The sequence below is a fragment of the Microchirus variegatus genome (assembly GCF_963457635.1).
Source record: "Microchirus variegatus genome assembly, chromosome: 9".
In the NCBI taxonomy this organism is placed as follows: domain Eukaryota; kingdom Metazoa; phylum Chordata; class Actinopteri; order Pleuronectiformes; family Soleidae; genus Microchirus; species Microchirus variegatus.
In genome coordinates, this window is record NC_139810.1 from 7,653,899 (window position 1) to 7,678,599 (window position 24,701).

General features: G+C 37.8%; 1 protein-coding gene across 1 annotated transcript in view; it reads left to right on the plus strand.

Moving 5' to 3' along the window:
- Nucleotides 1-2,363: 2,363 nt before the first annotated feature.
- Nucleotides 2,364-24,701, plus strand: part of rbm38 (RNA binding motif protein 38) — a gene marked incomplete at its 3' end in the record, with an annotated part of 32,710 nt that continues 10,372 nt past the window's right edge. The window contains exons 1-3 of the mRNA XM_083894893.1: nt 2,364-2,588; nt 8,376-8,499; nt 13,098-13,152. Of these exons, the coding sequence (XP_083751019.1) occupies nt 2,367-2,588; nt 8,376-8,499; nt 13,098-13,152 (401 nt within the window). The 5' untranslated portion in view covers nt 2,364-2,366. The remainder of the gene's footprint in view (nt 2,589-8,375; nt 8,500-13,097; nt 13,153-24,701) is intronic.

A 24,701-nucleotide genomic window follows, 5' to 3' on the forward strand; every position in this document is an offset into this window, starting at 1 on the left:
AAAGTTTGACATCTTTGTCTCTCACACCAACGTCCGTGGGGGGTACTTGTGAGAGACTAAAATTGAGAACATTTTTTTAATAAAAAATAAAATCTAGATTTGAAAAAAACAAAAACAACTGAAACTGAATTTTTCAAGACCAACTAAAATTGTAGCGAAAATGTTATCAGTTTTCGTCTTTGTAAATTGACTTTTGGCTTCATGTGAAGTTTGCACCTGGCAAATACTCCTTATAACAAAAAAAAAACCCCTTATAGACTAATTAAAACACATTTTTAAAACTAAAAATTCAAAACTAAACAAGAAAAATCCAAGTACCTTACTGTTGCCTCATTTTCATATTTTCTGATTAACCTTTTAAGGTACGCACCAAGAAAAAAGCGATGGAAAAATTATTTATTTGCATTTTTTATTATTTTATTTTATTTAGTTATGATAACAATAACGACAATCAATATATATATATATAGATATGTATATCTATATATATATAGATATACATTTTCATTTTTTTTATTAGACTCTACAGTATTTCAGATATAGGCCTCTACCAAACGGTTGAGACGACTGTTCATAATAACCCTGGTTTGCATGATTCATAAAGTACAACATTCAGTGACATTGGTAATGAGTTCAACTTGATGCATTTTTCAATGAGATATAGTGACTTAAAGTGTGACCAATGGTGGATCCTGGGAGCTGATTGGTCAGGAGGTTCCACTGATCGTCCCAGATGAAGGTGACTTCCTTTAACCACTCACAGCCAGCAGACGATAATAAACGCAATCATTGTGCGCTTGTTTTGGTGAGTTGCTTAGAGGGAGTCTCTACTCTCTTGTTTGGCAGTCAGGTTTTCCTCGAACGCTCCCAGATGAAAACCGACAAAAATATTTTATCAGATGTGCCTTTCGTTTTGGATGGCGACGGCGTTTTTGGGGCTTAAAAACGAAAAAAAAAAATTAACCCACCCTCCAGAGTGGAAAACGCTCCACCGTCGCGTTCCCGTCTAAAGGGTTGAAAACGCAAAAGTGTGCGCTGAGCTGCTCACGCCGGCTATCCTTCCGTACGCTTTGACGTCAGATCCATGTGCAGTACAGCCAAACAACAACAAACATGTTGGATTATATCCATCAGTCGGACATTCAAGTTGCCTTAGCTGCTACTTTGCACTACTAGAGAGAAGTAGAAAGAAGTTTCAGTGCATGCACGGTGCTCCTGGTGTTGTTGTACGGCAGTGCTTCACAGTACTTCACATCAAATTTCACACACTTTTGCTTCACTGTGTGCATGCAGATTTCCACCCAAAGTCTAAAAAGTGAGAACGCAACGCCACTTTTGCGGTTTGTGTTCAGATCGTTGTCGTGTAAAGCTAGCCTGAGCTACAACGGCGGAGAAAATGAAACCTAAAAGACCTCGGTATTTTGAATTTCAGTGTAGTACCCGTTTTTGGCCACAGTCTTACATATGGTGCCTTTAGGGTTAGGGGTTGCATTGTGTCTGTGAGTGAGTGTCCTCACTACGAACGCTGCACAAACGTGTGTGTGCAGTGCCGGCCCAAGGCATAAGCGAACTAAACGCCTGCTTAGGGCCCCATGACCACCAGGGGCCCACCTAGAGCATTTCATAATTTACATATCTTTTACTTTTTTTGTGTTTTGCACATTTTACATCGTTTTCACATAGTTATTAACACATTTTGTTCTTCTTTGTAATCTTGTTCCATCGCTTTATTTCTGATTTAAATATTGTTTATTTCGTTCAATACTGTCTTCTGTGCATTTGCACTTCATTGTGCAGTTTTACACCATTCTTCTGATTTTTGCTACCATTTAAGGGTGAAAACATGCCAGGCTGAATTATTAGCTTTACTAAAGGGCCCCAAAATCCAACTTTTGCTTTGGGGCCCATGAAGGCTTGGGCCGGCCCTGTGTATGTGTGTGTGTGTGAGAGAGAGAGAGAGAGAGAGAGAGAGAGAGAGAGAGAGAGAGAGAGAGAGAGAGAGAGAGAGAGAGAGAGAGAGAGAGAGAGAGAGGCAGGGTGGCGCAGGAGTCGATGAAAAAGACGCACAGCTCTTCTATTGGTCCAGACGCAGAGTGGGCGCACGCTGCTCTCTCTCTCTCTCTTACGCACTTTCAGAGATCTCCAGAGAAGGCTGTGAGTGTGTGTGTGTTTTTTTTCTGCCGGACAGAGGAGGAGAAGAAGAAGGTCCGAGCACCTGTCAGGAGAGAGAAGTGTTGATGTGAAAGCATCAGGAGGCTGCGTGTTTGTTGAGCCATGGGAGCGCTGCTGTTCTAACGCGCCTGTGTCCACAGAAGTGCGTGAACTTCTTTGTTTTCCTCTTCTTCTTCTTCGTTGGCCCGAGCCGCATGAGTTCGCCGCTGTTTTTAGGTCAGCTGGTGGGAGTTCCGTTAGAGATAATGCACCCCACCATGGAGAAGGACACCACTTACACCAAGATCTTCGTCGGCGGGCTGCCGTACCACACCACCGACGCGTCACTTCGGAAATATTTCGAGATTTTCGGGGACATCGACGAGGCGGTGGTGATCACGGACAAGCAGACGGGAAAATCCAGAGGATATGGCTTTGTAAGTTCACCACTTTTTTTTTTAAATTTTATTTACCAGCCTCTGTGGGTTAGTGGGACAGATCTAGTCTGGTGCAGCCACTAATTTAGTTTAACCCTTTAAATGTCCCATATTATTCAAAATCAACTTTTTAATCATTTAAATCCTTATATGTGGGACTCTGGAGGTCCTATCAGTCAGCAAAAGTGTGGAAAAAAGATGACTCACTCATGTTTTTGTGGTCCTCCTCAGTCCAAGTACAGGAGATAAAACATGCAATGTTGACTTCTGCGCTCACTGGGACGTCACAATGCGATAAATTCACGGAAAAGTTCCATTCTTGGCTCCACAGTGCAGCACAGAGTTCTACACAAACTTCCAGCCTCAGAGGATTTATCTGTCCAGTGGATACATGTTATATATGACGGCAATGTGCCTGCTAGAGCCTGCAAATGATAATTTTTCCAAATGCTAACTTCTGTTAGCTCCCAGTAGCCTCGGCGGCTGATATCAATTCATGTCCCTTAAGTTTCGTTTTACTTTTTTTTAAGGTGGACCTAAAAAGATACTACTAAACCAAGTGTTGAGACGGTTGAGACGTTTGTTCATAATAAAAGTACATAATTCAGAGAAGTTGCATTAAGTGCAATTTCTTCATTTTAAACATTTTCAACATCATTTTAACAACACTAACCCCCCCTCCCAATTTTACCAACATTAGCTAGCTCCTCTACCTTTACCATAAAATGACAAATCAACTGTTTGGTAGAGCATGTTTTGAAAAAAATTATTTGATCCTTCTAAGAATTATTTTTGTTGAATTAAAGGTGCATTATGTAGTAAATCTAAAGCAACTGGCCAAAAAAATCCTCCTAATATGTCACAGAGACTCAGGAATAATGTTCATATAACAAACTGAACTCACCAACAACAACAGTACAGACAAAATATTTGCATTAAAATTTTTTTTGCAGACTGCAAATCATGTTTATGTTTTGAAGTCATGTTTTGGCCGTCTACCAATCATTGCAATCAGTAGAGTCTCAGCTGCCGAGCAACCACGGATTGCCAGTTACGTCAGAAAACGAAACCTAAAAGACCTTGGTATTTTGAATTTGAATGTAGTAACCGTTTTTGGTCACATTCTTACATATGGCACCTTTAAGTTACATAATTCTGTACAACAACTCCTCTGAAATGATAATATGTCAACAAAATAGTCTTTCCTTTGAAAGTCCTGCAGATATGCGCCATCAAAGGATGAGTGAATTTTTTTTGTGTCACTTGCTGTTTGAAGGAACGCTGTAAAGCCCAATTTATACTCCTGCGTAAAGTGCTCTGCGTAGGTTACGCAGGGACTCTGCGTCGACGCAGAGCCTGTCGAAGAGCTCTGCGTCGTCTCCGACTGCACAAAATATTTTTTAAGTGTCCGTCACTCCGTCAAGGGACAACGGAGACGGCAAGAGCTGCGATTGGTCCTCAGGACAGGCCGAGATAGCGCTGCTCTGTGCCGGCTCACAGTGCGCACCCAGCGTCCACAGAGGCGGAGCTGATCCCCGCCGAGAACGTCGCTGCCAAACTATAAATACGTCTTATCTTAACACACACGGCGCATGTTTAGACTCTAAATGGCCAATTTCTCGCCTCAAATTATCTTAAAACTGCGTTCCGTGACACAGAAAAGTGAGAAACGGCCACTGTTTCAACAACAACAGTCTTTCTCTTTCCTTCTCTCTCGACGCCATTGCTCACTGTAGCCAGAAGCACAACAACCTTGCACAGCGACCCCTACTGATCGGGCGGGAAATTGCAGCGCGTATCCGTATCACCACGACAGAGAAGTATGAAGGCTCGATTCGTCTCCGTGGTGACGCAGTCGGTTAACGCATACGCAGTCGTAAAAGTATAATGTGGCCTTAAAGGTTTACTGCTCACAGACGCAACAGCAGCAGCAGCAGCAGCAGCAGCAGCAGCAGCAGCAGCAGCAGCATGTGCCATGTGTCTGGTGGTGTCAGTCACATGCTTGAAGCATGAGCAGCAGGTTATTTCTTACATGTGTGTCATCAATTATATGTGGATTCCCACACACACAGAGGGACACACCACTCTGCAGCTGTGCACAGATGTCTGTCTTTGTGCAGGGCCTCTTCCACACGCTTTGGGGGCTCCAGGCCAAAGGAACCTGTGGGTCCAACCCTGGGGTGTAGTGTGGTCTTGACTACAGTAGTGGGTATACAAAAAGAGTTTATGTGCATGATGAATTTGACAGTCGACAGTCATCTCTACTCTTTATTTGCAAAAAACAAATTACATGTCTATCATTTCTGTCAAAAAACAGAGTTGATACGTATGAATGCCCATTTTTAAGTGGTTATACTGAAATCCTGGCCTTTTTTGTAGTGGGTAAACTCCGTATAACATGTAGAATACACCACTGGTCCAACCATAGACTGTGTATAAAAATGATGATGTAGTCCTCTGGTTTGTAAAGTCCAAACATTATTAATTTGACTGATTTGAAACCATTCACTGGACGATACCAGCTGTGAGACACATCTATTTTGCTCTAAATGGGAACATGATTTACAAAATGGACACCATGTGTTACTGGAACAGACCTGAAGTAGAGAAATAAGCTCAGTTTACTCATAGACTTCCATTCAAATTTAAGTTATTTTTGCAGCCTATTCAATAAATTGTCGTGTTTCCACCGAGTGGAATGGTTCGGTTTGGTTTTCCATTTTTGGCACCCTTCCCTTGGAGTTAGGAAAAGTCTTATCACATTATCACAATCTGACAACATCCAAAATCTAAGACCCTTTCTTTCTGACATTATTTTCTCCTAATGGTTAATCAGAAAAAAAAGGTATTTTTAAAGACAGTTCAGAATTGTACCAAAATAACCAGCCCCTATCTTTCCATTCTTCAGAGTAAAATGGTACAGTTAGGGTGGAGCTAGACAGGCTCCACCCACCACACGATGTTCTGTTGTCTGTTGTGTTGTTGTTCAATGTCGTCGTTCATTGTTGTCATGGGGCCATCGTGTACAGTCTACAGCCCACTGTACCAAACCGTATTGTACCATGATGGAAACCAGACAACTATGTCCACTTATTCTTATTCTTTCTTTCTATCTATCTATCTATCTATCTATCTATCTATCTATCTATCTATCTATCTATCTATCTATCTATCTATCTATCTATCTATCTATCTATCTATCTATCTATCTATCTATCTATCTATCTATCTATCTTCTAATTACATCTATTATAATATCGTCAAACTCAAAATGACCTTGAAACCACTGAGCATCCGGTCTGGCCAGTAAGGGGCTGATATTCCAGCATGATATCTATCGATAGATAGATAGATAGATAGATAGATAGATAGATAGATAGATAGATAGATAGATAGATAGATAGATAGATAGATAGATAGATAGATAGATAGATAGATAGATAGATAGATAGATAGATAGAATCTAGCTTGGCAGCGCGCAAGCTAACTAGCACGCTAACTAGCAAGATAGATAGATAGATAGATGATAGATAGATAGATAGATAGATAGATAGATAGATAGATAGATAGATAGATAGATAGATAGATAGATAGATAGATAGATAGATAGATAGATAGATAGATAGACAGACAGAATCTAGCTTGGTAGCTTGCACGCTAACCAGCATGCTAACAAGCAAGATAGATAGATAGATAGATAGATAGATAGATAGATAGATAGATAGATAGATAGATAGATAGATAGATAGATAGATAGATAGATAGATAGATAGATAGATAAAAACTATATAAAACTTCAAAAGTTAAGACAAATTATGAGGAAAACACTCAATAAATAGTTTAAATAAATTACAAATATGTGTATCGAAACAGTACAATACAATAAGTACATTATTTAGCAATACATTCATCAATAAATGACGGAATGTAAATGGTGTTTTCCAGCACACACACCCACCCCCCACCTGTGTGTGTGTGTGTGTGTGTGTGTGTGTGTGTGTGTGTGTGTGTGTGTGTGTGTGTGTGTGTGTGTGTGTGTGTGTGTGTGTGTGTGTGTGTGTGTGTGTGTGTGTGTGTGTGTGTGTGTGTGTGTGTGTGTGTGTGTGGTGGGGGAGTCTTTGTTCACAGAGGTGTGACATGTCAGTTGGTTCTGCAAGATAAGGCTGCAGTAGTTTCATTTTGACTTCCTCCCTCTGAGCCCCTCCTGCCCTCCCCCCACCTCCTGCCCTCCTCCTCCGCTCAGATGTTTGGTTCTTGTTGTTTGCTCAGAGAAACTCTGAAGTTTGTGTGTTAAAGAGACAGCAGCAGGACCTCAAGCAGATCAGATTATCTCTCTCTCTACATAGTCATAGTAATGTGAGCCAATCATCTGAGGCCATGTGTGTGTGTGTGTGTGTGTGTGTGTGTGTGTGTGTGTTGAGCTGCTCTCTCTCTCTTGGACGTCTTGCGTCTTTCATCCCTGTGACTTCCCCCTACTCAGTCTTTATTCCCAGCAGCAGCGTCTTGAACCTCTGTTTGCAAAATAACCGTCCTGAGTCTGACGCTGTGAAATGAAAGCTAGCACGGCGTCGGTTTCGTTTTTCATTTTCTGCGTCAAATGGTTCCCATTTCTGTTGTCGCTGTAGCTGCAGTTTTCATTTAAAATCACGTGGAATTCTGCCGTCCACTCTAACACAGTGTTCTCAGAAAACTCCAGAAACTGGAGAAGGCTTAGTTTGGCTTTGAAACTGATGCTGCAGTTACTGGCATTTTTGATTGGTTAAATTTAGTTCAGTTAAGATAAGATAAGATAAGATAAGATAAGATAAGATAAGATAATCCCAATACACTACACCCACAATGAGTCACAGTAGACATTAAATGTAATAAATAATAAACATTAGGGCTATAACGATTGAATCTGGGTCTTTTTTTTTTCAATAATTAAAACTTAAAATATTTTCTGGTTTCTTTGCTCCGTAAAACAAAGAAATCGTTCAAACTTAATCATTTTTTAGTTTGTGGACAAAAACAGGACGTTCAAGAACATCGTCATTTCCAGTTTCGATGAACATTTTTCAACATTTTCTGACATGTTATGGACTCGATTATGTTTATGTTTACTTCCTGACTCAACTTCCCATTCACATCTAATTGAAATTATCTTTATTTTTTTATTTACAGCTGTTGCGATTGCAATTCCATTAATAGTGTAATAGATTTAACACAAAATGGAGCATTAACACATACCATCAAGTAATTTCTATGTATTCCAAGCAGATATGACGACTTAAAGACGTGAATTATTTACACGTTGACATGAATTTGAGTTTGTTATTTACCAATGGATGCAGATCTGAATCTCAGTAAAAGCCTCCATCGTTCCTTTAAAACATGGAAACATAGTATGTAGAGTGTGTGATTGTGTAGTAGTTGCACTGTGTGTGTCTTAACCTTAACTACACCCTCCCACTCTTATCTGCCCACTCCTCAAACTCACTCCCTCAAGGTAGATTCCAGCATCTCATCCTTGGCAGCACTGGTCTAAAAACAAACCAAAAACAAATCTTCCTCCTACATATCAGCCCACACCAGACCACCTTTCACGCTGCTGATTGTCGACTGGCAGCGCTGGAACGGGCAAATTGCTCCGCTCATACGGTGTAAGTCAGTCAAGTCAGTGTCTCCTCATGTTATTCAGCCTGAGACTGAGAGAGTAGGACAGCAGCTCCCTCAGGTGTGTTCCTTCACGTCGGGAAGCAGAAGAGTTTTTTTGCACCGACATGATCTTAATGTTCTTGTCGACAGGTGACCATGATGGACAGGAGCGCAGCAGAGCGGGCGTGCAAAGACGCAAACCCCATCATCGATGGCAGGAAGGCCAACGTGAACCTGGCGTACCTGGGAGCCAAGCCTCGCAGCGCGCAGACAAGTAAGTCGTATTAATATGACTAATGGTTAATATTTTAACCCGTTACATTAAACACTTCCTCGTTAGAGATAAGACAGAAGAAAACAAATGGTTGTCTTAGGCCACTAAACCAGACTTTTAAAATACATGTTAACATCTTAGTCAGACTGAAATTGCACTCAAAGTCAGACTTATACACGACACACTGCTGCATTTATGGTACCTACATACAGTTTTTGCTGCTTTTCCACTACACGGTACCGGCACGACTCAACTCGCATTTTTTGAGTTTACATTAGCGATAGAACGTGCTACTTTTTTTTTTAAATTACCAGCTCTGGCGAGGTCAGACTGACCACTGATTGGTCAGAGAATCAAAGTGAATGATGCCTGTAGAGCACTGTGATCACTGTGAACTGTAGAGCAAATACATTCATGTGATTTTCATGAAAACCAAGTTTTCATCTTCATTATTTTATTTTTTTTTTAGAAATTTTTTGTTCCCAAATTCCTCATTTTCATATGGCATTTTTATATGGTCCCCTCATTATGCTTTTCTTTCATTTTGTTAGACATGACACAGTTTAAAATAAAAGAACACTACTCACATTTATTTTGGTATATTTTGACTTCTTTTATTGTGTATTTATTATCTCGGGTAAAAATCACCCGGCGTTAGTGATGAATTTGAGCGATAGTGTTCTAGGGTTAAAACGTGTGTTAATCTCCAACATTTAGCAAGTAAATGACTTAAATTGCATATTTGCTATTGTGCTAACTCCGGCATATTTACATTGTTGCTCTATGCTGACATGTCGATGAATATGCATTGTCCTAATTTAAATAAATAAATAAATATATTTAACAGAGGAGTGGTGTATTTAGCGTTTGACCCTGACCCTGACCCTGACCCTGACCCTGACCCTGACCCTGACCCTGACCCTGACCCTGAAACTGAAACTGAAACTGAAAATTAACTAAACGGCAGACAGTGACAAAAATATGTTTGTTTTTCATAATAAAAAAAAAGAGAATAAGACGAGTGAAAGGGGATGGGACTGTTGAGGCTAAGAAAAGAAAGAACACAGTGTCTCGTCTCCTCATTGTCCTTTGCAAAGAAAGAAAATATGTAGTTGGATATAAGTTTGAACAAATGAAGTTGTGAAGGAGTGAATCACTGGAGGAATTTCTCAGAATTCCAACTTTCTGACTTTAATCTCAGAATTAGGATTTTATTTTCAGAATTCAGACTTTAATCTCAGAATTACAATTTTTTTCTCAGAATTCAGACTTTGATCTTGGAATTATGATTTTTTTTATCTCAGAATTATGATTTTAATCTATTTTTTTTTAAATGTGCATTTTAAAATGAATCATATCAAGCCAAAATAACTTTTATTTTTAAATCTTCCAATGAGTTAATAAGTAAACAATAATAATAGTGAGCATTTGTTGTTACATTTATTAGCATTTTTCACAGACATTAAATCCACCAAGTGCTTTAAAGAGAAAACATGGAAACACAAAAACTGTAAAAACAATAAGAAACCAAAATGACTTAGAAAGTTAAAAAGCAGGGTAGAGATTTGCATTACATTTTGCAATACGAGACACTGGGACTTGATGTTTTGTGTATTTAATGAACCATAATGTCACCAACATTCAAAACTTAACTGTTTCTAACCGAACCTGTTCTGGAGAGATTAAACAGCAAAGACAAACATCACAGTGTTAGTTTTAGAAAATGTCTTGTTTTTCAGAGGCTGGATCACACGTCTGAGACATCGTTGACATCCCACAAACGTTAACACGTTCCCTGACTGTGTTTGCACGTGCTCCGCTGTCCTCGTATGAGCAGGGTTTTGTTTTTTTTCAGTTTCTTCAGGAATCCAGGATTTGTTCAAACTCTTCTCGTCTTTTCCCGCCTGCAGGCGCGACAGCAGCTCCACTTATGCTGCAGTTTGTTAATATTTCACATAAATGATGTTGAAGTCAGACGTGTTTTTATACGAAGTTAACTGTCAAACATGTTTCAAAGGGAAAGAAATCTATTCATATGATGTTTTACCTTATGGTCTTAAGTACATCCAGAGTCCATCATCTGAAAGTGTTTTTGTGACGTCTAAAAAGACGTCTAAGACCTTCGTCTAAACTGAAGGTTGGAAGAGACCATCTATGTGATGGGGGGTGGGGGGGTGGACATACAGATGGTACTAAGAGAATTAGAAAGGATCACAAATATTAACATTTCATACATTATACCAGTGGTGGTTGCTGGTCTTTGTAACACGGGAAGCTCATTTCAGGCCCAGATATTTAGAAGCCCAACGTCCCCCCACGGCTCCATTGACTCCCAGAGAAGCTGAGCTTCCGTGGAAGTGCCGTTTTTGTCACATTTGTCCACTGACCTGTATGTTTTTGATGTTTCTTTGCTTCTGCACACCTGATTCAAATGGTCTGCTCATCAGCAAGCTCTGCAAAAGCCTGATATCGACCCATTTATTTGAATCAGGTGTGTAGGAAACATCTAAAACATGCAGGGATGTGGGTCTCTAGAACCAGGTTTGAGAAACCCTGCCCACAGAGAACAGTTGAAGCTGAGCTTCAAGCGGTTTTTACTACGGAGACTGCTACATGAATACGAAAATCACGTAAGACGATCCGTTGTCCGTGCTAAACAGCTGATTCTGAACGAAACAGTGACTAGCGTGTTCTAGCGCAGATTTAGTATTGACATTTTAGATGAAGCTGAGCTTCAATTGCTGTCTTAGAGCAATCGTTACTGCGTTGCATGTTACGTAAATATACATTACACTATTTTTCTGTAGGGTAGGAAGTGTAGGATACTTGGAAAAGTTCTCCCACCATGCAATGAACGAAAAATAAATAGTTTTATTTGATGATCTCAAGCACATTTCATTTGTTTTTTTTCCGCACTGAAACCCTACAGCAAACCAATGTACAAATCTGTTAAAACTTAACAGATTTGTTTGCTTCATCATCCGACCGCACCGTCTCTGCTCTCTGAGTGACAACGTACAGCTTTCAAGCTGCCGGGCGTTCTCAGCGTAGCACCAGCACGCCGCGCCTCAGACGTTTGACTTCACACCAGACAGCGACAGCAGCTCCTCTCACTTGCTGCTTCATTTACAGCTCACGAGGCTGAGACGGCATCGAGTGTAGGTGTGACTGACAACAACAACCCACTGTGTCCCTTTTTTTTTTTTGTCCTGGACTAAAACGCTGTGACGCAGCTCCCCAAGCATGCAGACCATGGGAGATGGAAGCGCTTGGTATTTTTGTTGTTGTGTTGGTGGAGAGTAGCAGGGGAATTGGAGAGGGAGAGAATAAGACGAGTGAAAGGGGATGGGACTGTTGAGGCTAAGAAAAGAAAGAACACAGTGTCTCGTCTCCTCATTGTCCTTTGCAAAGAAAGGAAATGTGTAGTTGGGTATAAGTTTGAATAAATGAAGTCGTGAAGGAGTCAATCACTGGAGGAATTTCTCAGAATTCCAACTTTCTGACTTTAATCTCAGAATTAGGATTTTTTTCTCCTCAGAATTCAAACTTTAATCTCAGAATAAGGATTTTTTTTTCTCAGAATTCAGACTTTGATCTCAGAATTATGTTTTTTTTTCTCAGAATTCAGACTTGAGTCTCAGAATTCAGTTTTACTCAGAATTCAGACTTTAATCTCAGAATTAAGATTTTTTTCTCAGAATTCAGACTTTAATAGCAGAATTTTTTTATTTTTCAGAATTCAGACTTTAATCTCAGAATTACATTTTTTTTCTTTTGAGAATTCAGACTTTAATCTCGGAACTATGTTTTTTTTCCTCAGAATTGAGACTTTAATCTCAGAATTAAGATTTTTTTCTCAGAATTCAGACTTTAATCTCAGAATAATTTTTTTTTCTCAGAATTCAGACTTTAATCTCAGAATTAAGATTTTTTTCTCAGAATTCAGACTTCAATATCAGAATTATGATTTTTTTTCAGAATTCAAACTTTAATCTCAGAGTTAAAAAAAATTTTCTGAGAATTCAGACTTTAATCTCGGAATTATGATTTTTTTCAGAATTCAGACTTTAAACTCGGAATTATTTTTTTCCCTCAGAATTCAGACTTTAATCTCAGAATTATGTTTTTTTTCAGAATTCAGACTTTAATCTCAGAATTATTTTTTTTCCTCAGAATTCAGACTTTAATCTCAGAATTATGATTTTTTTTCTCAGAATTCAAACTTTAATCTCACAATTATGATGAAATGTGTAGTTAGACAAGTTTGAACAAAGGAAGTAGTGAAGTGGAGGAATTTAGAAATGAAGTCAGGAGAGGAGAGAAGGATAAGTTTCTCCTCTCTTACTCAGCCTCAGCTGATTCCTCGTTGAACTCTGGAGGCAGTGAGGTCACAGATGTTTGTGAGCATCGTCATTATCCGTGCGAGTGTTTCCAGCCATGTGTGTGAATGCTGAGGGAATAAAAGTCGACTTGTGTGTGTGTGTGTGATCACCTTGAATACATCAGAGACAAAGAGAGGAAGAGGATCTGCTCTGTCTTTGTCCGTTTGTTTGTGCACTGTGAAAACGTCCTCACTGCGTCTCTCTCTCTGTCTGCAGGTCTCTCTGTTGGAGTTCAGCAAGTCCATCCTACGTGGGCTCAGAGGCAATATGGGTAAGACGGAGAAGAATCAATACCTCTATTTCCACCTCTGTCCCTCTCTCCTTCACCTGCTTCCACCTCCTCAACACAATACCTTTCACTCCTCACACATCAGCGAGCCCTCACTCCTCTTCTGCACTTGAGCATGTGTTGACTAGAGGTGTTAGAGAAAAGAGAAGCTTCCCCAAATCATCGTCACAGCACAAACACACGTCCTCTGTTTGTGTCTCTACATATGGACATACATACTTCTGTTGTTTCTGACTTTCTGCTCCATTAATCACAGGTGAAGCTCAGTGGTGAGTTTGACGTGAGTCAAACTCACCACTGAGCTTCACCTGTGTACGACACCTGTGTACGACACTGTGTACGACTTCACTGAGGCAACAAGTTTACACACACATGCATGCACGCACGCACGCGCACGCACACACACACACACACACACACACACACACACACACACACACACACACACACACACACAGAAAGAGAGAGAGAGAGACACCACGTGTGTCTGATGATCTGATCTATGGTTGTAATAGAGGCAGTGGTTCCTACGGTAGAGTATTAGGGCCACAAAAAAAACAAAAAAAAAACAGCATGAACTCCTTCTGTGAAAGCATGAACAACTTTCTGACTTTAATCCCAGAACTCTTATCAATCCTAATTCTGAGAAAAAATCTGAATTCTTAATCTTTTGACTTTTTGTTAGAATTCTGACTTTAATCTCAGAATTCTGACTTTAATCTCAGAATTCTGACTTTAATCTCAGAATTAGTATTGTTTCCCCCCTCATAATTCAGACTTTAATCTCAGCATTCTGACTTTTTCTTAAAATTCAAACTTTTATCTCATAATTCTAACTTTTTTCCTCAGAATTCACTTTAATCTTAGAATTAGGATTGTCTTCCCCCAGAATTCAGACTTTAATCTCAGAATTCTGACTTTTTTCTCAGAATTCTAACTTTAATCTTAGAATTAGGATCGCTTTGCCTCAGAATTCAGACTTTAATCTCAAAATTCAGAATTCAGACTTTAATCTCAGAATTTTGACTTTTTCTTAGCATTCAAACTTTAATCTCAGAATTCAGACTTTTTCTTAGCATTCAAACTTTAATCTCAGAATTCAGACTTTTTCTTAGAATTCTAACTTTTTCTTAGAATTCTGACTTTTTTCTCAGAATTCAAACTTTCTTTCAAAAACAATTTATACATGTGACCCTAATACTCTTCTATATTTCCCGCACTCACACTGCAGAACTAGATTAATCCTAAAGTTGTCACAACCGCATAGAAAAATACTTGATTGTTGAGTCTCATCCCGAGATACTTGTCCATTTTTGGACAGAGGCTCTCTGTCCTCAGCTCCTGCTGCCAAATTAGCACTAATAGACAAGTGCGTCATACACGACAGACGACCAGAGGCTTTCCATCTCTGAAACATTGATGCTCTCTATACTTTAGGTTGCTTTGCAGCATAAGCAGTTGTTGCCATTACTGAAATGGTGATTTAAACTCCTTAAAACAGTTTTGAAATGTTATTTTGGTAAATTAATTCTCCTCTTTAATAATAAAACTATTTGGTGTGTTATACATCCTTGAAAAAACAGATTAGTCACCGTTGCAACGAGGTGTAACTTCTGTGGAATGACACAGATACATAAATGTGTGGGTAGTGAAACACATACTGGCCATTTTTAGACTTTATTTATTTACTGTATTGATCCGTTGTCATCCTGGAGGATGGCGTTAGGGCCAAGGTTTGAATAGTTTTGGATTTTTCATTAGTTTTAGTTTAGTGTTAGTTTTTTGTAGACTGAAGTGCAAAATGTGCATCATACTGCTGAGCCTCAGGAGCTCAACCCAATAAAAAACGAGAGGTTTGATTCCCTTAGATGAAGCAACTCATCCCAACAAATGTTGTGTTTAACTTGCAGCGTTACTTGAACTCTGCAAGTTCAAGTAACTTGCAGAGTTATTATTATTTATTTTTTTCAACAAAAACAAATTGAAAACATTGTAATATGATTCCTGTACAGATGTTTAATCCAAACGCCTCCGTGATAAAGGACGCTGCAGATGTCACTTGCTCCTAATGTACTGTGGTGCTGAAAAACAGCAGCTGCTGGTAGTTTGTCAGGAAGTTGTTCTGCTTGGAAACTCCCCGTAATTCACATGTGAAGGGCGTTTTGCTTCCTCGCCCGGTCTCCCTGAGTTTCACTGTGAACTCCAAAGTTAGTGTCTGAGAGGGAGGGAGGGTGACTCAAGCTCAGGTCAAAGCCAGCAGCTTCTTGTTGTGTAAGTTGAGCGTGACCGATGCTTTTCTGAACGCACTGACTCATGTTTGACTCAGATCTGCATCGCATCGCCGTTGTCTAGGCGATGATCGATGAGGATGTTGTTGCTGCGCGTTATTCATATGTGGTTGTGCTGCTTCCACTTCCACAAACTGGATCTAGTGTGTTTTTAAATGTTCAGCTTCAGACGTGATGTACAGTCGTGGTTTTGGGGAAAAAAGCCATCTCTTGAATGTTTTTTCTCAAAGATATTTTTTATTGAATTTTCACACAAATATAAAATTGGAAAATGTTGACAGGAGCTTATAAAGTGTACAATCGACCCATAGGACAAGAGAAATGATCATAAACATCCATAAAAGCGAGAGCAAATAACAGTACAAGACAAAAGCACACAGTGAGAGAACTTATCTAGCCCTAACCCCACCCCCAAACATATCCTTACCTAGCCAGACACATTCACAAACAAATAAACAGAAAAAGTAAACAAATAGAGCTTAATTCCTGGAGTAACACAGCTAGCAGCTGGAAGTCGGGTTCTAGTCTGTTAAAGTATAATAAAGTAAAACAAGATGGAGAAGTAAATATACACAAATCATGAACCCACAGATGGGCCAAAAGCAAGCATCGGGCACAGTGGGTGGGCGGGACAGCATCTTTCCACCTCAACAATATTGCACGCCTAGCCAGGAGAGAGGCAAAAGAAAGAGCTCGCCTTTTAGCTGGGGTCAGGCACATCGACCTCCCCATGGTTCCGAAAAAACCGACCAGAGGGTTGGGCTCTATGTTAAAACTGACAATTAGAGATAAGGTTTGGAAAACTTCCCTCCAGTATTTCTCCAGACTAGGACATGTCCAAAACATGTGGATAAGTGAAGCCTCCTCTCGCTTACATTTGTCACAACAGGGATCCACATCTGGGCAAAATCAAGATAATTTGGCTTTGGATATATGGGTCCTGTGTACAACTTTGAACTGTAGCAAGCAGTGACGAGCACAAAGAGAAGTTGAGTTAATCAGTTTGAAAATTGTGTCCCATAGTTCTTCTGACAGAGATAGGTTCAAATCCTGTTCCCATGCGTTTTTAATTTTGTCGATTGGTGCCCGCCTTATGCCCAGCAGTTTGTTGTAAATAATCGAGATCAAACCCCTGCGTGATGGCTGCAAGAAGTGCATCAGCAATGTTCACATCAGGAGTCTGAGGTAAACTTGGTATCTGACAGCGAAGAAAGTGTCTTATTTGCAGATACCTGAAAAAGTGAGACTTTGGAAGTTTAAACTTTTCAGTAAGTTGCTCAAATGATACAAAGCTGTTATCTATGAAAAGATCCCTGAAACGCTCAATACCCAGTCCCCGCCATTCCTGAAATGTTGGGTCTAATAGGGAAGGTTGAAAAAAATGATTGGCAGAAATGGGACTCGAAAGGCAGAAACCAGAGTAGCCAAAATGTCTCCTGAACTGAGCCCACACCCTCAACGTATGCCGAATGACCGGATTATCTATGGGTTGACTTGGTGGGAGAGGAAGTTTAGATCCAAGAAGTGCTGAAACTGAAAGGCCTTTGGCAGAGCCTAACTCCATCGCCACCCATGAGGGGCATGAGGGGAATGTGTGTCTCTTGTAAAAAAAACAAAAGCCGGTTTGAATTGCTTTATATGTGAAAATACTCTCCTCCTTTTAAAAGGATGATTCAAACCCTTGACATTCCAACTAACAAAGTTCAATGATCTACTCAATGTCTACAACTGAACATGCAGAATTATTAGTGTAGAAGAAAACAAAACTCCAGGAAAATAAAGGACATAACAAACCAGGAATGATCAGTACATGGCTTGTGTAGGTTAATGAACCAGTACTGGCATAGGAAAAACCACCCCCCACCACAAAACAAGACAGCTGCCAGAGCACATAACAGCAAGCTCTTCAAAACACTCATTATTTACCCCTCAAAAATCTTCCTGTCACTTACCCCCTCTATCTTCAGCTCCTTATTGTAAAGGGTTAAAATGCACTAGGACCATATATGAACTATTCCACAAACACAAACATATTAGTGATCAAAAAAGAAAAAAAGAAAAACTTTCAAAATCTCTTATGAACCGTTAACATTATAAAGTTATATAGCAGAACAAGAAATAAATATGCTGCTTCAATAGATTAACATAGACTGGCAGTATTCCCCCAGCCGCATGTAGCAGTTCACTTATACTCACATGATAATCATATATGATAGCGTCCAAAGTGAATATAGCATGTTAGCAAATACAGCCAGGCATAGTCATCCAGCAGTCATTTACGGTGGAAGAGATGAAGGCAGGTCATCGATATATTTCCGTGCCTCGCCGGTCGAGCGTAGCCACTTCTTTTCCCCGTCGGGAAGTGTAATGCGGAGTCGCGCGGGATAAAGTAGAGATGGTTTGAGCCCTCGGTTGTAGAGATCCGCCATGACCTCTCTGTACTCGGCTCGCTGGTTTTGAACTTCGGGGCTGTAATCTTCAACAACTCGGACTTGCTGGCCGCGGTAATCCAGCTTCCCTCTGCGGCGGGCCTCGCGGATCAGAAGATCCTTGACCTGGTAGCGGTGGAGACGGAGAATGACGGGGCGCGGTTTCTGACCGGGGGCCGGTTTTGCTGCTAGCGAGCGATGAGCCCTGTCAATCTCCGTAGAAGTAGGGAGCGTTTCCTTCCCAAAAACCTCACACAGCAACTCGGAGAAAAAAGCTGTAGGTCGCCCACCTTCAATAGACTCCGCCAGGCCAAGAATGCGAATGTTTTGCCTTCTGCTATGGCCCTCCAAATCGATAACTTTAGCCGTTAGCTTGGCGTTACTTTCCTGCAGGCTAGAGCAGACGTTTTCTAGCTCACAGACACGCTGACTCATGTCCTCCGCGGCGAGCTCGAGAGACGAAAGGCGCTGGCCATGATCGTCAACTGTGGAGCGAACCTCGTCAAATTTGCTTTCCAGCTGGTTGAAAGATGTTCTAAAGTCGCCGGCTAGCGACCGCCTCAGTAGCTCAGAGATAGCCTCCATGGTCAAGCTCGAGGCTTGGTCGTCCTTTTTCCACGACTTGCCGCAGTGCGAAGTCATTACGAAGCTATACGAAGTTGCGTCTACTCCATGTGGCAGCCGACCGGAAGTCATCTCTTGAATGTTGAAAGTTCTGATCCTGCGGCGATGGAGAAGTCCATTAAAAACCTCCAACTGTTCTGAGTGCTATTAATATTGCAGTCCTCAATTTCTGAATGAGTGATGAGGGAATTGAGGCTGACCCAGATGAGTCTATGAATGAGTGATGATGATGGGCTGATTGAAAGTCTCCCGCAGTCGAAAAAAACGAGGGAGTCTCTTTTAATCTCTGCTTCCTGGAGGAATCACAGCGTTGACACCTCAGTACAGACCGAAGCAAAAGAGACAAACACATGCAGCTGGAACCCGGTATAGTTTCATGTTTCTATCATTGATTATTATTAGTGTATTTATGGAGAAACTGTTGCAGAAGAAGAAGCGATACTAGCAAATTAAACCTCAGGAACAGGAAACTCAAACTTCTGTCACCATTGATCTCATTGAAATATTACATACTAACCTATGACTTTTTTGTCAAATTTTGTAGAAGAAGATGTTTTACTTTTTTGTCAAATTTTGGACGACATACTAACCTATAACTTTTTTGTCAAATTTTGGGCAGTTTTATTGTTTTACTTTGTTTTCAAATATTGTACGACATACTAACCAATTATTATTATTATTTTTTTTCATTTTGTCAAATTTGGGACGACAAAAAAAATTTTGTTTGACTTTTTTGTAAAATATTGTAAAACATACAAACCGATGACTTTTTGTCAGATTTTGGATAAAATACTAACCTGTGAGTTTTTTGTCCAATTCTTTTTTCAAAAAAAGTTGTCACATTTTGGACTTCATAGTATAGTATGCCGTTTTTGTCAAATCTTTAGTATAGTATGCTGTTTTTGTCAGATTTTGGGCAACAAAGTATAATATGACGTTTTTGTCAAATTTTGGACGACATAGTATAGTATGACGTTTTTGTCAGATTTTGGACCAAAAAAAAAATTCTGTTTTATTTTTCCAAAATTTGGACGACATAGTATAGTATGACGTTTTTGTCAAATTTTGGACCTGGATTTTTTTATTTATTTTTTTTGGACGACAAAGTATAGTATGACGTTTTTGACAAATTTGGGACCGAAATTAAAAAAAAACAAAAAAACGGTCAGATTTTGGACAAAATAGTGCAGTATGACATTGAGGTCGACGAAATTGTAAAGCATGACGTTTTGGTCACATTTTGGAGCCATTTTTTTCTTTCAAAAAGAGATAGTAAGACATTTTTTTTTTAATTTTCTGATTTTGAACGACATATTATAGTATGACTTTTTGGTAACATTTAGGGCCCAAAAAAAAAATTCAAAAAGATTTCCGGGTTTGGACGACATAGTATATGACGTTTTTGTCAACTTTTGGACCAAAATATTTCTTTAGAAATAATGGTCAGATTTTGCAAGAATTAGTGTAGTATGACATTGAGGTCGACAACATAGTATAGTATGACGTTTTGGTCACATTTTGGGCCAAAACAAAAAATTTCAAAAAAAAATCCGACTTTGGACGACATAGTTTAGTATGACGTTTTTGTCAAATTTTGGACCAAAATATTTTTTTCAAAAAAATGGTCAGATTTTGCACGAAATAGTGTAGTATGACATTGAGGTCGATGACATAGTATAGTATGACGTTTTTGTCAAATTTTGGACCAAAATATTTTTTTCAAAGAAATTGTCAGATTTTGCACGAAATAGTGTAGTATGATATTGAGGTCGACAACATAGTATAGTATGACTTTTTGGTCACATTTTGGGCCAAAACAAAATATTTCAAAAAAAAAATCTGATTTTGGACGACATAGTATATTACGACGTTTTTGTCAAATTTTGGACCAAAATATTTTTTTCAAAAAAATGGTCAGATTTTGCACGAAATGGTGTAGTAAGACATTGAGGTCGACAACATAGTATAGTATGACGTTTTGGTCACATTTTGGGCCAAAAAAAAAATCCAAAAAAAATTCAGATTTTGGACGACATAGTTTAGTATGACGTTTTTGTCAAATTTTGGACCAAAATATTTTTATCAAAAAAATGGTCAGATTTTGCACGAAATAGTGTAGTATGACATTGATGTTGACAACATAGTATAGTATGACGTTTTTTTTTTAATGTTTAGATTATGCACAACATAGTAGATAGAGTATGACGTTCTTGTCAAATTTTGGACCACATTTTTTTTTCAAAAAAAAAATTCTAAATAATTTCTGATTTTGGACGACATAGTATATAGTATGACGTTTTTGTCAAATTTTTGGACCAAAATATTTTTTTAGAAATAATGGTCAGATTTTGCACGAAATAGTGTAGTATGACATTGAGGTCGACGACATAGTGTAGTATGACGTTTTTGTCAAATTTTGGACCAAAATATTTTTTTCAAAAAAATGGTCAAATTTTGCACGAAATAGTGTAGTATGATATTGAGGTTGACAACATAGTATAGTACAACGTTTTGGTCAGATTTTGGGCAAAAAAAAAAAATCTAAATAATTTCCAATTTGGACGACATAGTTTATTATGACGTTTTTGTCAAATTTTGGACCAAATATCTTTTTTCAAAAAAATTGTCAGATTTTTCACGAAATAGTGTAGTATGACACTGAGGTCGACGACATAGTATAGTATGACGTTTTGATCACATTTTGGACAAAATTTTTTTTTTTTTTTTCAAAATTCAGATTTTGGACACCATAGTATATTATGACTTTTTTGTCAAATTTTGGACCAAAATATTTTTTTCAAAAAAATGGTCAGATTTTGCACGAAATAGTGTTGTATGACATTGAGGTCCGCAACATATTATAGTATAACGTTTTGGTCACATTTTTGGCTAAAAAATGTTTTTAAAAAATGTCCTGATTTTGGAGGACATAGTATGACGTTTTTGTCACATTTTTTTCAAAAAAATTTCCTGATTTTGTACGAAATATATGTATGACATTGAGGTCGACGACATAGTATAGTATGACGTTTTGGTCACATTTTGGGCAAAAAAAAAAGTGTCAAAACAATTGTCAGATTTTGGACAACATAGTATAGTATGACGTTTTTGCAAAATATTGGACCAACATTTTTTTTTTTTTTAAATTGTCAGATTTTGGACGAAATAGTGTAGTATGACATTGAGGTCGATGACATAGTATAGTATGACGTTTTTGTCAAATTTTGGACCAAAATATTTTTTTCAAAAAAATGGTCAGATTTTGCACGAAATAGTGTAGTATGATATTGAGGTCGACAACATAGTATAGTACGACGTTTTTGTCAAATTTTGGACCAAAATATTTTTTAAAAGAAAATGGTCAGATTTTGCACGAAATAGTGTAGTATGACATTGATGTTGACAACATAGTATAGTATGACGTTTTTTTTTTAATGTTTAGATTTTGCACAACATAGTAGATAGAGTATGACGTTCTTGTCAAATTTTGGACCACATTTTTTTTTCAAAATTTTTTCAGAATTTGGACAAAATAGTGATGTATGATATTGAGGTCGACAACATAGTATAGTATAATGTTTTGGTCACATTTTGGGCAAAAAATGTTTTTCAAAATAATTCCGATTTTGGACGACAGTATATAGTATGACGTTTTTGTCCAATTTTTGACCAAAATATTTTTTTCAAAAAAATGATAAGATTTTGCAGAAAAATAGTGTAGGATGACATTGAGGTCGACAACATAGTATAGTATGACGTTTTTTTGTCAAATTTTGGACCAAAATATTTTTTTCAAAAAAATGGTCAGATTTTGCACGAAATAGTGTAGTATGACATTGAGGTCGACAACATAGTATAGTATGACGTTTTTGTCAAATTTTGGACCAAAATATATATTTTTTTAAAAAATGGTCAGATTTTGGACGACATAGTTGATAGAGTATGACGTTCTTGTCAAATTTTGGACCAAATATTTTTTTCAAAAAAATTGTCAGATTTTGGACGAAATAGTGTCGTACGACATTGAGGTCGACAACATAGTATAGTATAACGTTTTGGTCACATTATGGGCAAATAAAAAAATTCAAAATAATTTCTGATATTGGACGACATAGTATATAGTATGACGTTTTTGTCAAATTTTGGACCAAAATATTTTTTTAGAAATAATGGTCAGATTTTGCACGAAATAGTGTAGTATGACATTGAGGTCGACGACATAGTATAGTATGACGTTTTTGTCAAATTTTGGACCAAAATATTTCTTTCAAAAAAATGGTCAGATTTTGCACGAAATAGTGTAGTATGATATTGAGGTTGACAACATAGTATAGTATAACATTTTGGTCAGATTTTGGGCAAAAAAAAAAAAATCAAAATAATTTCCCATTTTGGACGATATAGTTTATTATGACGTTTTTGTCAAATTTTGGACCAAATATCTTTTTTCAAAAAAATTGTCAGATTTTTCACGAAATAGTGTAGTATGACACTGAGGTCGACGACATAGTATAGTATGACGTTTTGATCACATTTTGGGCAAAAAAAAAATATTTAAAAAAAAAATTCAGATTTTGGACACCATAGTATATTATGACGTTTTTGTCAAATTTTGACCAAAATATTTTTTTCAAAAAAATGGTCAGATTTTGCACGAAATAGTGTTGTATGACATTGAGGTCCACAACATATTATAGTATAACGTTTTGGTCACATTTTTGGCTAAAAAAAATGTTTAAAAAATTTCCTGATTTTGGAGGACATAGTATGACGTTTTTGTCACATTTTTTTCAAAAAAAAATCCTGATTTTGTACGAAATAGTGTAATATGACATTGAGGTTGACAACATAGTATAGTATGACGTTTTGGTCACATTTTGGGCTGAAAAAAAAGATGTAAAAAAAAAAATCAGATTTTCGACGACATAGTATAGTATGACGTTTTTGTCAAATTTTGGACCAAATTTTTTTTTTTAAAAAGTGGTCAGATTTTGGACGAAATACTGTCGTATGACATTGAGGTCGACAACAGTATAGTATGACGTTTTGGTCACATTTTGGGCAAAAAAATATGTGTCAAAACAATTGTCAGATTTTGGACAACATAGTATAGTATGACGTTTTTGCAAAATATTGGACCAACATTTTATTTTTTTTTTAAACTGTCAGAATTTGGACGAAATAGTGTAGTATGACATTGAGGTCGATGACATAGTATAGTATGACGTTTTGGTCACATCCTGGGGTGAAAACATTTTCAATTTTTTTTAAGATTTTGGACGACATAGTTTAGTATGATGTTTTTGTCAAATTTTGGACCAAATTTATTTTTAAAAAAAATTGTCAGATTTTGGACGAAATAGTGTAGTATGACATTGAGGTCGAAGACATAGTATAGTATGACGTTTTTGTCACATTTTGGGCTAACAAAAATGTTTTCAAAATAATTGTCAGATTTTGGACGACATAGTATAATGACGATTTTGCCAAATTTTGGACCAAATTATTATAATTTTTTTTAAATAGTCTGATTTCGACGAAATAGTGTAGTATGACATTGAGGTCGACGACATAGTTGAATATGACGTTTTGGTCACATTTGTGACCAAAAGGTTTATTGTCTGATTTTGGACCAAAAAAATTCTAATTTTCGACGACATAGTATAGTATGACGTTTTTGGCAAATTTTGGATGACATAGTATAGTATGATTGTTTTGTTCAAATTTTGGACCACATACTAAAGTTTGACTTCCCTGTCATGTTTGACAGTTGCATGAACACAGGAATACCCAACATTTTCCAGAATGCATGTCTGAAAACTTATATTTGATTAAACGTTGACACCAACTCAGGCTGATTAATACATTTGCTGTCACACAAAGTGTCTGCAGGCAAAAACAAAGACTGAAACTGTCAGTGAAATAAATTGCATGGACAAACAGAGTTTTACCAGATCAACATATGACTTTTATTTAAAGTATTGGTGGAAATAGGCTACATAATATATGTTTTTTATAACAATGATAATGATAATAATAATAATAATAATATAAATGCTTGAATTGATGCATATAAATCCATTATCAGGGAAAATTATACCGGTGTTAACCCATTAGTTTTGCCTGAAACAACATTTCTTCAAATTCTTCTTTTTCCAACTTCTAAAGAGCTGAAGTCAAGTGAAGTCTT